The sequence below is a fragment of the Setaria viridis genome, chromosome 9 (assembly GCF_005286985.2).
Source record: "Setaria viridis chromosome 9, Setaria_viridis_v4.0, whole genome shotgun sequence".
Classification (NCBI taxonomy): domain Eukaryota; kingdom Viridiplantae; phylum Streptophyta; class Magnoliopsida; order Poales; family Poaceae; genus Setaria; species Setaria viridis.
Window position 1 is genome coordinate 6,639,778 of NC_048271.2, and position 13,427 is coordinate 6,653,204.

Genomic DNA, 13,427 nt, shown 5'->3' on the forward strand with positions numbered 1-13,427 from the left:
TCAAACGTAGAAAAAATGGACTCATCACAACTTTAAATAAACTTGTGTTTATGATAAGAGTGATCATTTCGTGTGAAACTAAAACTAGAGGAAGAAGGGTGTGTAAAAACTATTTAACGTTTCCACTTGCTTACTGTTAGAGACAACCGAAGATATCTTGCAAACTCGCATTTGTCTATATTATTAGGCGACATAACAGTTGAGACATTGAGACACTTACGGTGGATTCATCAATCTCGATATCTACTGCATACGTATTCTTTTACTGTGTTTGGAAAAAATCATGAAAATACCTATTTTTCTATTTTCCCCTCGAGATGGAAATTTTATCGTGCTTAGCAGCTAAGCAACTGACAAAGTACAAAAGGAGGCAGGCCGGAAAGGCCTTTGGCCTCTCCGATACTACGCGAGACGCCTTTGAGAGCCTTTGGGTTGCTGAGCTCTTTTCGGCGCCGGTCCTAGTAGAAACGGAAAGGGGGAAAGTGTTGCGCTTGCGGAGCGCACGGGTTCTCGTCGGGGTGCAAGTGCAACCCCCATTGACCTCACCTCCTCGCGGTCTTCGCCGGCCGGTCGGCCTGCCGCCAACACATGCTCTCGCGTCGAGTCCGATGGCGTTGCACTTGCAGCGAGGTGGTGTTGGTACACGCTCACATACTCCAGGTCCGGCATGGTGTTAGGCACAGGGGTAGGAGACGGTAGGCCTGACCGTGCCTCCGTTTCAAACAGTGAGGAGCTGCCATGCAATTGCAAATGCGGTCAGGTGCAGGACCTGACCAAAAACAGCACTGGCATTTCTCACACCTCTCTCTCTCTCTCTCACACCATATCACACTGACACATGCGTCGTTGTAGCAGTGGTTGGTCAACCGTGTGACGTGGCCTTGTTGACCTGAGCACACGGACACATGGCGGCCTGCTGCTGGTGAAGCAGGCTGACCGTACACGGCCGGGGCAGCCACATGTGTTGTGTGGTCATTGGTCAAACAACGTTTGCTCTGCCATGGTAGGAAGGAATAGCCGAATAGGATAGGATGGATGGATGGGTGCACTGCACACGCGAAAACCGCGTCACGGCCTAATCCTCTGGATGTTTAGGGTTAGATGGCTCCGCGTGGTGGTGAACGGTGACGCGCCCGGATCTGAGAGCGACCCTGGGCATGATACGTCGATGATTAAATTAAACATGCCGGAATGGAGAAGGTAGGGATTCCAGATAAAGATGACACGACCAACTCAATCGAGCTGAACTAATAAACTGAAAACATGGTCAACTCCCCAAGCCGACCAGAAGCTCAAATGTCTTTTAAAGAAAAAAATGGGAATCGCTTTGTTTGGCCAGTCAGTGTCCGCAGTAACAAACTCCAAACCTCACATGGAAAGCACTTGTTGACTGGGCCTCCCCCCCCCCCCCCCCCCCCCCCCCCCCCCCCCCCCGGTTAGATTGTGACGACAGACCAGCAACGATTTCAGTCAGGCCTGCCTGGCCAACAAGCTCTCGCTGAGCTTCTGCTTCCGACTGGCCCAACTAGCGTCCTCGTTCCGGCCCATGATGCTAGAAAAGTATGGCTCGGCGCCATCCTCTCCAGAAAATAATAAAAAAAAAAGCGCCCCTCGTCGCCGCCATCCTCTCCCAGAAAAAAAAAAAAAAAGAGGCCCCCGTCGCCAACGCCTACGCGGGCACGCGGCCGCATGCAAGCTCCACCCCGACGCAGGCGATTGGGCATTGGGGCGAACGGTTGTCTCGGCAAGGAAACCGCGCCCACGCCCGCCCGCCCGCCCGCCCGCTCTCCCGCGCCTCTCCTCTGCCGTCGCCGCACGCCTCGGCCGGGGCCAGCGCCGGCGACTGATCGGGCCGCCGTGTCGCTCCCTCCCGCCGCGCGATCAACGATTTCCGAGGTACCACTCGTCCGATCCTGCCCTGCCGTGCACCGCAACGCCGCAGCCGGTAGCGTCACGCTAGGCCCGGGTCCTGCTCGTGCGACATCGCAATGCCGCGGCGGGCGCGCGCCATGTCGTTCTCCACCAATGTGTGGAGGGATGTGAGAAACGGCTGGAATTCGTGGTGGAGGTTGTTCATTTGTTGTCCGCCAATCGATATTTTGCCTGCTGATCTGACCAGGTTCCGCCCGTCCAAATTGAGAATCTGCTCCCCGTTTTCTTCACGTATCAAAGCATGGATTTGGATGGTTATTTTCTGAGCATTTCAGCTGGTAATTGTCAATCCGAATCAGACGCGAGGGAATTGGTTAGGATTTTTTTTGTTCATTTTTTAGCTCAGTTGCCACATTTTCTAAGAATTGGGCATCTTATTTTTCCCTTCAAAATATGGAAAATTGGTAAGCCGGCAAATCAGAGCTGACAGAGAGTTTGCATTTGCAGCTCTGTTTCTTTGTAATTGTAGGGGCCTGGGAGAGGGGCGCTCTCGATACATGCAACCGATTGATCATAAGATGCCTAGTCTAATCGTCAGCACGGTCAAATAACATGAATTTCTGTTGAGTGATAAAACGTCTAGTTCATCCTCTAGTATCAGACTTGTTAGCTGGTTCTTTCAGAAAAGTCAGGCATTCTCAGATCAAACGCAATGAGATTCTGCTACCCTGTCATTGTGTCAATGGCATTGCATAATAAAACTGTGGATCTTGTCTTGTGAATTTGCAGTTCTTTCATGGGTAGATGGTCAGGATTCCAAACTGGTAGAGGCGGGGGATGGAATTTTCTGCCCTTCTGACTTCGGCAGGGATAAACATCGCTGTCTGCGTGCTGTTCTTGTCCCTCTATTCAGTCCTGAGGAAGCAGCCTCACAACTTCAGCGTCTACTTTGGGAGGCGTCTTGCTGAAGAGAAGTTCCAGAGGCAGGACGATTACTTCTCATTTGAGAGGCTACTGCCTACTGCCGGTTGGATTGTAAAGGCATACTGGTGTACGGAAGAAGAAATTCGTCAAGTTGCTGGATTGGACTCCGTTGTGTTTCTCCGCCTCTTCATTTTCAGGTTTTTCTCGTCAGTATCAATATATTTAGCACTACTAGTACACGTATTACCATTTGAGTTCAACTCTTATGGTTCAAATCACTTGACTGGAAATTCATAAATACATTAAATGAATTAAATTCAAGTTGTACTCACATGGCTGTACAAAATTCATTTCCCTAATTTAATATCATAGACCTGTGGCGTTACTTGATTAACGATTTCTGCATATTTTCAGCTTTCTGTTCTTTTCTTGTTGAGTATACATTGATATCTCTTGTCCTTCCATCTTGATCCGTGTTTCTATCTGTGGCTAACAGCAGTACGTTACTTGTTCTGCAGCATTCGTATCTTCTCAATTACTTCTCTTGTCTGTATATTTGGAGTGCTTCCTGTTAATTATCATGGGAAAGAGATGACTCACAATCATATTCCGGCAGAGTCTCTGAATGTTTTCACTATAGCCAATATCATAGAAGAATCTCGAAAGTAAGATCTGCGTCTTTATTCTATTTACTGTATAATGCACCTTCATCTGTAACCATGTTGGAATAATGCTTTTAAAATGGTAACACATGGTTAAATAAACATACGAAAGATTGCGTAGCTGCATCAAATATGAGGGGGAAAAGGACTTGACAAGTTACCCGTGGCAAATCTTTGCAAGAAGAAGAGAAGAAAAATCAACCATAGTCCATGGCCTTGGGTGAAGAATGAACAATATTTCACCATCATATTTTGCTTTTGCTTCTTTGGGCCATACCATACGAGCTATTTTCCATTCCATCAGTATGTTATATTTCATGGTTTCTTACTTTCCTTTCTCATTGTGTAAAACTTTGTTTTATTTTAAAGCTATTGGGATTGTTATATGTTGTATGGCTGAAGCAAAACTTAACATCTCCCCCAAATCGGATGACTAACTAAATTGCAAGTTGCAATTATCATACATAGCATTAGTAATTTTGTCAAAGTAAGCTAATGATATTTCTATTGCTTATGGTTGTCTCATCCAATTCTGCCATACCATTATTTTGATGAGACTTCTGGTTCTTTCGTGCAGGCTTTGGGTGCATTGCATTGCTTTATATATCATAACAATCTCGGCCTGTATTCTTCTTTACAATGTATGACCTATACTTGATGCTCTTGTTCTAATGGTTTTACCGTAATGTTCCTCTTGCAAACATTAGTGAAGCTGATTTTTAAGTCACCATGTTACAGGAGTACAAGTATATTTCGAGAAAGAGATTAGCACATATTACTGGATCACCACCAAATCCTGGCCATTTCACTGTGCTTGTCCGTTCAATTCCAAAATCAGACAATGAGCTGCTTGACGACACAATCAGAAATTTCTTTGTTAACTATCATGGATCAAGTTACTTGTCACATCAAATGATCCTTCGGAAAGGACATTTTCAGAGATTTGTGGTAAGCATTCATTTCAGTCGTAAATATTAATATTATTGGAAATCAATTTTTCTAACAAAATATACTGCATAAAAGAAAGGGGAGAACGAGAAGCCTTTTTTTAGAAAAAAAATATGTCCTAAGTGTCATATATTTAAAAATGTTGTGGATACTTCAGAGTTAGTTAAATACTCTCTTTATTTTAGTTTTTAGCCTCCTGTTGGATGCCAACGAACCAGTTGAACTTATAGTTTGTATTCACGCTACATATCTTTGCGTAAGCAGCACAACCTATGTTGGGATTATTTGCTCAGAAATGTTAGTTTCTTTCTATAGGATAGAGCAGAGAGGGCTTATAGGAAATTTGTAAGGGTAAGATTTTCGGCATCTGAGCGGAATGGAAGATCCAGCATGTCCAGATGTGGTGTTTGTGGAGTAAGAGCATCTTCATTTCAAATTTACCGCAATAAATTCATTGAGGCCAAGAAAGCAGACCTCACAAATCCGGAAGTAGTGGATGCTCAAAAGGTTTTATTCTATATTTCAATTGTTTTCTTTCTTTGCGAGAATTCTATTTTGTAATTCGATATAATAAAAGTGCATCTTTTCACCAGCCTTATCACATCATCCTGTCATTGTCACAGCATGCCACTTAGGAAAGCATCACCATTATGATTTCTGTGCATCAGCATGAATCCTGTTTTGTTACTGAACAGAACTGTCCAGGTGCCTTAGTATTCTTCAAGACTCGCTATGCAGCTGTCGTCGCTTCTCAAGTACTTCAATCATCAAATCCTATGTTATGGGTAACCGATTTGGCTCCTGAGCCACGCGATGTGTATTGGTCAAATCTCTGGATCCCCTACAGACAGATCTGGCTTCGGAAGTTAGCAACACTTGCAGCAAGTGTTGTTTTCATGTTTGTGTTCATTATCCCCGTTGCATTTGTCCAAAGCATGATGCAACTGGAGCAGCTCAAAAAGATGTTCCCAAGCTTCAGAGGTATCCTAAATAAGTAAGTCCAGAAGCCACCGTTAGCTGCTGTTCAAATTAGAGGTTTATACGGTGACTGAGATCTTGCATGGTTTTCTTGCTTAGGTCCTTTTTCGCCAGAGTTGTAACGGGATACCTTCCTAGCGTCGTTCTGCTGCTCTCCTTGTACACCGTTCCTCCACTGATGATGCTCTTCTCTTCGATAGAAGGGTCGATTTCTCGCAGCGGAAGGAAAAGAAGTGCTTGCTTAAAGATCCTGTTCTTTACCGTATGGAATGTCTTCTTTGTAAATGTCCTGTCAGGATCCGTACTCAATCAGCTCAATGTCTTCACAAGACCAAAGGATATGCCAACTATGCTAGCTGAACTAGTGCCAAAGCAGGTGCTGATGTTTACCACTAAATTGCGGATATCTTCATTTTATTTTATGCTAGAAATGCTGGTGCATTCTATTTTCCATGCTTGTCTAGAACTGACCCTTTTAATTTCTGACTGGTGGTTCTTTCGGCAGGCAACCTTTTTCATCACGTATGTCCTCACCTCAGGCTGGGCAAGCCTGTGCTCGGAGATACTGCAAGTGTACAACCTGGTGTATAACTTCTTCAGCAAATGCATATGCTGCTGCCAGCAGAATACGGAATACGTTTACTCTTTCCCTTACCACACTGAAGTGCCCAAAGTCCTCCTGTTCAACCTGCTTGGCTTCACGTTTGCGATAATGGCGCCTCTCATACTGCCCTTTTTGCTCGTGTACTTCTGCCTCGGCTACTTGGTGTACCGGAATCAGGTGAGCAGCACCTCGCGATCGATCCCTACTTTGATTTTTTTTTCCTGCAGTTCCGAGTTCGCTCGTTTATCGTTGACCTTGAATTGGCTGTGCAGATCCTGAACGTGTACTACCCCAAGTACGAAATGGGAGGGAAGCTGTGGCCGATCATGCACAACACCATCGTGTTCTCCCTGGTCCTGATGCAGGTGATCGCGCTGGGCATCTTCACCATCAAGCACTCCCCGGTGGCGACGGGCTTCACCATCCTGCTCCTCGTCGGCACGGTCCTCTTCAACGAGTACTGCAGGCACCGCTTCTCCCGCATCTTCGAGGCCTACTCTGCCCAGGTCAGCTACACACACACACACACACACACACGTCAACAGGGCGGCATCGATCCTGCCTGAACAATGTTTCTCAAAGCTCTCTAATTTGTTGCATTGCATTGCAGGACGTGATCGAGCTGGACCGGGACGACGAGCAGTCGGGGCGGATGCAGGAGATCCACCAGCACCTGCAGGACGCGTACAGCCAGACCCCGCCGGGCGAGGGATCCTCCCGGAGCGGCGGGCAGGTGCCCATCGAGCTCATCCTGGAGGACCCCGCGCAGGAGGCGTCCGAGTCCAGCCAGGAGCTCTGCGACACCGTGCAGGAGGTGTCCGAGGCCCACGAGCACATCATCGAGGAAGGCAAGGCGCACTCCGTGTAGTAGAAGATGGTTTGGTACCGTGCCGGATCATTCTCCGGCAGCGTACGTGTAGATGCTTACTGCTACTAGGGAAGGGTCTCTGGGAGCTGGCGTATATACGTGACGTAACGTAACCTGACATGTTGATCTGTAGATTGCTATGTAACAGACTCGAGAGCAGATATTCACCAGGAGAATTCCCAGAATTTTCTGTACGGCGCAGCAAAACCTGCCGGTCTCTGCCTCGAATCCTACTCGAGTTCGATCACCGTGCCCGCCGTTATAAATCCCAGAGCCCGCGCCGGGCCGCACGGCGCCACGGCCGCCGACGTCTGGGGTCTCGGCGTCGCCGTCCTGGAGCTGCTCTTCGGCCGGTTCGCCGTCGTGCCGGATGCGGGAAGGCGTCCGCGGCGGAGCTGGAGCTGGCGATCTGCGACGGGGAGCCTCTGCGCGTGCCGAAAGAAGAAGCGGAGGCGTCGGGGGAGCTGCGCGGGTTCGTGGATGTGTGCCTGCAGAGGGAGCCGACGCGGCGCGCCACGGTGCCACAAGCTGCTCGGGCACCCGTTCATCACTCGCCGCGACGTCCAGATTTACTAGTTTGCAACTTGTCACTCCTCTGTGCGTAGATAGCTCGAATCCTCCGGCGTATGATTCGCAGTTGCATCAGACGAACTAGGAAGAGCGGCGCGCTCCGCCGCGCCCGCGCTATGAAACATTCTGTTATACTCCGTCCTATTGAGGCTGGCCGCGCACGTTATAGGATTGTATTTGTATTCTTGATGGTAGATTAGTAGCGAAGGCTTTGTTCTAAATTTGTGGCATAACCTTCCCTCTAAAGACTGACAGGTTTTTACTGCTCATATGTTTGTATTATTGGCAGGTTTAAACTGAATGAAAAGATTGGTAGCAATGGCACGCACAGCGCGAAAATATAGCATGACAGTTGGGGTTCGGTCTCTGCGATTATGTAATAAGACATTTGAAAGTTGGCATAGTGCAAGACTTTATTAGGTTTAAGAACAATAGACTAAAAACAACAGCTTCTGTAGACTGCAGAGGGAATGAAGTGATGATTAGTTCATTATTACATTGCACGAATGAAACTATATAGCTGAAGAAGCTATATGGTAAATGCACGGCCCACGGAAGCTAAACACGTAGAAAATGGTAGCAGGTATGAGCAGTTGGACCACGGACAAAAAAAAACGGAGGAGGCCGAAATGGTGGCGGCACACTGACGATGCGTAAGTCGGCCCAAGCTCAACATGCGGCTATGGCAGGTATGGATCGGCCTAAGAGAAAAACACCAACTGGCCAGGAAATGCAACCACGTGGGCCGGAGGACGGTAAAAAAAGATAGACACGCAAGGGACGGACACATGTCAGGAAATGATGAGGGGTGAAATTGGATGGTTACTGCTATTGCTGCTTTTTCTTCCGGATACGAAGTTACTCCCCCATCCCGAATTGAATATAACTCTCGGTTATCAATGAGTCAAACAGGTTCAAATTTAATCAAAGTTATAGAAAAAATATTAACATTAACATCTTCGAATAGATTTCAAATAGATTTAGTATGAAAATATATTACATGATTAATCTATTAATATTTATTTTGTATCAAGAAAAGTTAATATTATTTTGTATAAATTTGATTAAATTTAAAATTGATTGACTTCTTGCTGCGTTCTTCTTTTTTTTAACGGAAGGAGTAATGATTATGCATCGGTCGAACCGAACGACGACCCACACGACAGGTCCTGGTAGGCTTGTTCCTCGAGGGCAAGAATATGCTCGGAATCCACATGGAGCTCCGGGAGCTCATGCAGCTTCGGACGGTCGGCGGTGCGCGCACCAGAGGCCCGTGAGGAGCACGCGCTCCATCTGCTGCCGTGCGCCGCTAGCTCCGGCGAGAGAACCGTTACGGCGACGTGAAGGCCCGCGTTGTGCAAAGACGCCGCGGTACAATGCGCCGAACCCGCCCTGATCGATCCTCGTGCTGTCAGCGAAGTTGCCCGTCGCTATAGCGGTACCGATGGGTTACCATTGCCGCTCTCCCGAGCTCTTCGTTCGGCTGCTCTTCCCAGTTCCTTTTTGTCCCTCGTTATTTATATATTTTTAGTATTATTTAATTAGTATTTTCATACCTATTCTTATACTAACCCATCGCTTGGCACGTGAATTAACCTCATTATTGCATGTTGTGTTTTGACAGAAAAATGGTGGCAGGTATGAGCACTTGTACCACGGACAACAAAAATAAAACAGTAGGAGGCCGAAATGGTGGCGGCACACTGACGATGCGTAAGTTCAAGCCCAACATGCGGCTATGGCAGGCATGGATCGGCCTAGAGGAAACCAACTGGTTAGGAAATGCAACCCTGTGGGACGGAGGACGGTAAAAAAAAGACAGGCACGTCGCGGGCTGCAGTTTCACCCCATCATCACACTAACCACGATCTTAGTAGGGTTGTCAGAACTTATTTACGTTCCACCTAAAAAACTAATGCTGGCGTGCTGCACCTTTACTTGCACCAAAGAACCGAAAAACGACATGAGGGTTCTGCAAAAGTTGTTGAAGACATCTGCACGACGGATATCAAGCCAGTCTTCAGATATCGCGTTTTGAGGCCCTCTACAGAAGAAAGTGTAGAACACCGCTGATGTGGTCTGAGGTTGGAGAAAGGACCCTCTTCGGGCCAGCAACTATTGAGGAGGCCGAAGAGAACGTGAGCAAGGTTAGAGAGAACCTAAGGATTGCTCAGAGTTGCTAGATGTCGGTGCAGAATCTGGCCGACAAGTAAATGTTAGTAGTTTTGCCGTGCATTAGATCGGATATGGCCTAGCACACAATGACGCAGGATTTATACTGGTTCGAGCAACGTGCCCTATGTCCAGTTCGTGGTCGGTCGGTCGACTGTATTCCTAAGTCCAGGTGCTCGAAGTTTGCGGTGGGGGTACAAACGGGTGAGGGATGAGAAGGGGGTGTCCGAGGCCCGGTCGTGCTCTGGTCCAAGTGGAGGAGAGTGACGGGGGCTCGAACGTGCGCTAAGTGTTGGAGAGAGTGTTCGAGTGCGTATGAGCGTCGGAGTGTCTCGAGAGAGTCAGAGAGTCTCCGATCGATCGAGGGAGAGAGCGCGCGCCCCTCTTTATAGTTCAAGGGGATTGCCCTACAAGTGAGAGAGGGAGAGAAAAGGTGCACGGGCGTTGCCTAATCTTGTCAGTGCCCACGTCGTCGGGTACGGGATGGCCATCGCCCTCCATCCCTGTTCATCTCGTCCGGTCACTCCATCATGACGGGTAGGTAGCATAGTGTCCGCCTGACATGGCACGGCAGCACTGTGGGGTGCATGCGTAGGGCATGGTGGGGTACGGTTTTCTGTACGGTAGTTGACCTGAGTGCCTTTCCTTATCCGTTTCACCTACTCCCTGGGCTCGTACCAAGGGGGCGTCCCCGGTTGGTCGTCCCGGTTGGTCCCGACCGTGTCGGTCGGGGGAGCGATGTGAGTCGGCCCAGCATATCCCTGGTCGGAGTTAGACTGTGGTCCCGGCCCCGACCAGGCCTGGTCAGGGCGCCGACCAGGCCTCCTGGTCGGAGGCACCGGTTGGTGGCCGGATCATGGTCTCGACCTAGCGTTGCATATCTAGGCCAGCTTAGGCATGCATTATCGCTGCGCCTCTCGTTGGGCCAGGCATTGTGGAAAAGCAGGCCCATTGGGGACCCCGAGTCTATGGACCTGTCACTAGAAGAGCTACGCAGACAAGAGGAGGAGAGACTTATCCTTTGAAGTCAGAGATCACATTTATCTCAAGGTCTCGCCGCTTCATGGGACCAAGAGGTTTTTGGTTAAAGGAAAGCTTGCGTCGAGGTTCGTAGGCCCCTACCAAGTGGTTAAGCGAATTGGAGAGCTCGCGCACAGGCTTGCACTACCGGAACACATGGCTGGAGTACACTCGGTATTCCACGTGTCTCAGCTAAGGAAGTGTCTAAGAATTCCTGAGGAGGAGGTCCACACTGAAGCTTTAGACCTACAAGACACCATGGAGTATGCAGAATACCCAATCAAGATTTTGGATCACGCAGAGAAAGGAACAAGTAGGACATCCATTCCATACTGCAAGGTCCTTTGGAGCAACCATACCGAGAGAGAAGCAACTTGGGAGAAGGAGTCGGATCCGAAGAAAGAATTTCCTCACTTGTTCGAGGAGAAGATAGAGGCTTAATCTCGAGGATGAGATTCCCATAGGGGGGAGACTGTAATATTCCTAAAAATTAAAAATATTAAACTAAGTGAAATTTCAAAAATAACTTTTTTTGAATTGTGTGCTCATTTAAAAATTGGAAGCCAAATGCTATTCTCATCCGAAACCTCCTTAATATTTAAATCTCAAATTAATTTCAAAATATATGTGCTAGTTTGGTTTGGATTTTATGGATTTTATTTGGCTTTCAAATTTCAGTGTGTTTGAATTTTGAATTTAATTCAAAATTCAAATTAAGTAAACATAAAACAAAACCTAACTAATCTAACTAGGCCGGCCCGAAGCCAAATCAGGCTGGCCCGCCTAACCTCACCCTCTCTCCCGCAACGACCCCCCCAGGCTGGCCTAGCAACCAGCCCAGGCAGCCCGCCATGTCGCCTCTACCTCTCCCCTTTCTTCCCCTCACACTGACGTGGGACCCACACATCAACTTTTTCCTCTACCTCGCGCCAGTGCTTCCCTCTCTCACCCGCGCCGCTCCTGCTACCTCACTGGCACCCGTGCCGCGCACCCGTGACCCCTTCTAGGGCCTTCCACGGAGGGGGGAAAACCCCGCCATGCCCCTGTAGACCGCCGACCACTCCCTAAACCCTAGCCTCCGAGCCGTTGGATGGCCACCACGCCATCCTCGGGTGTGGACGCCAAGGATGGATGGTTGCGCTAGCTCGCGCCCCGTGCTGTTGCCCTAGCCCCAGCCACGGGCTATAAATAGCCCAGGACGGCAGCCTCCCTCTCCATCCACAGCCCCGGGGCTTCTCCCCTTGCTAGCCGTCGCCACCAGCCCGAGAGAAGGAGAGGTGACGAGGAGAAGAGAGGAGAAGGAGGAGGAAGCCACGCCGGAGCTGCCACCACCGCACGTCGCCGCACCGTGCCCAAGGGAGGGAGCCGGAGCTGAGAAGGACCGCGAGCACGTCGCCGTCGTTGTCAAGCCGGGCCCATTCTACTTCACTGCCATGTTGTGAGCACCGCCGCCCTCTCTCCCTCATCCTTCCCTTGGCACCTCTGTCCGGCTTTCACGTCGCCGCCTTGCTTTGCCTACCCGGCCGTCAAGCTGCTTTGCAGGGACTGCCACTGCCGCCGCTTGTCCATGTTGTGGCCGCTGCGGACCCAAGCTGCCGGTGCTCAGTGCGCCATCACGGTCGTGCTGTAGGCGGGGTTTACCCCGTCATCGCGCACGCATGCGACGCGTCTCCGCGGCCAAAGCTACCGCTCTGCTAGCCCCGTACCGCACCTTGCCGCCGTGCTGGCCGTCGCACCGCCGCCCTTCGCCGCGACATCACACCACCGCCACTCGCCACGCTGCAACCAATCGCGCGCATGCCACACGAGTGTGGCACATGGGATCCGGCGGGCACACCAAATCCCGGTTGCCCCTGGAACAGCCACGTGGACGCCATGTGTGCGCCACGTGGCAGTGCTGCGTAGGATAGGTCGGCCACGTGGCTGCCACGTGACGCTGACGTGTCAAAGGGTCGGGCCCACTCTTGGGGCCCACTAACTGACAAATAGGGCCCGCTGACCAGTGGGGCCCAATTGACCGCTAATCGGTCAATGTTGACCAAGTCAACGTTAACCGTAGATCAGGTCAACACTAACGTCAGCCGACACATGGCACCCTCCCGTGCTGCCACGTGGCACGACCAGAAGCTAACACGTGTCACACTAATTAATGAATTTCCAAAATTAAATAAATTCTTTAATCTTTAAAAATGCATAACTAATTCATTTGAACTTAAAAAAATATGAAATAGTTGCATTAAATTCGTTAAATTGAGACCATGTTGTTTGTAGCTAGTTTGATGTTATTTGAGTCTTCTAAATTTGGATTTCTTGGAGTTTTTGCTAGATGTAATACCGATTAATTTATATTGCACCGTATCTCGTTCTGTTCAGACCCAAGCTGCGACCTGGAAGTCTCTCGAGACCCCAACTACACCAAGGAGGATCCCAACATCTACAGACAAGGTGTACCAAGGAGGATCCCAACGTCTACAGATAAGGTGTCATGTCACTCCCAATCATATAGATCCTATGCATGCTTAGTTGCTAGCGCTTTATTTATGATGCTTGGATGATGATTGATTGCATAGCCTATGTTTATAGCCATACCTTGATAATTGTTTATCCTATTCTCCTTGGTACCTACTTGTGGACTGGCTACAGATGCCTAGCTAGTCCACCTTACTTATATCCATATATATGCTTTTGAGTTATGGATGGGCATATGTCATGGTTTTGGTAACAGGATTCCTTGTACACTCTCGCGTGTGTTTTGGGTGAGTGTGATTCCTTAACGTGTTTTGGCGGGAGCGATCCGCGATTGGTACTG

At 49.1% G+C, this 13,427-nt stretch overlaps 1 protein-coding gene across 2 annotated transcripts; it reads left to right on the top strand.

Annotated features, from left to right (window-relative positions):
- The first annotated feature begins 1,636 nt into the window (after nucleotides 1-1,636).
- On the top strand, nucleotides 1,637-7,075 carry LOC117836915 (CSC1-like protein RXW8). Of its 2 annotated transcripts, XM_034716444.2 has the most exons (11): nucleotides 1,637-1,896; nucleotides 2,662-2,993; nucleotides 3,315-3,461; nucleotides 4,036-4,099; nucleotides 4,197-4,406; nucleotides 4,722-4,913; nucleotides 5,102-5,400; nucleotides 5,484-5,760; nucleotides 5,890-6,165; nucleotides 6,261-6,494; nucleotides 6,599-7,075. In XM_034716444.2, exons 2-11 carry the CDS (start codon nucleotides 2,710-2,712, stop codon nucleotides 6,854-6,856), a joined length of 2,241 nt encoding a protein of 746 aa, XP_034572335.1. In that variant the 5' UTR covers nucleotides 1,637-1,896; nucleotides 2,662-2,709; the 3' UTR covers nucleotides 6,857-7,075. The 2 variants fall into 2 exon arrangements, with proteins under 2 accessions (XP_034572335.1, XP_034572336.1); XM_034716445.2 differs by lacking the exon at nucleotides 1,637-1,896 and having other exon boundaries at nucleotides 2,142-2,993.
- Nucleotides 7,076-13,427: the final 6,352 nt, after the last annotated feature.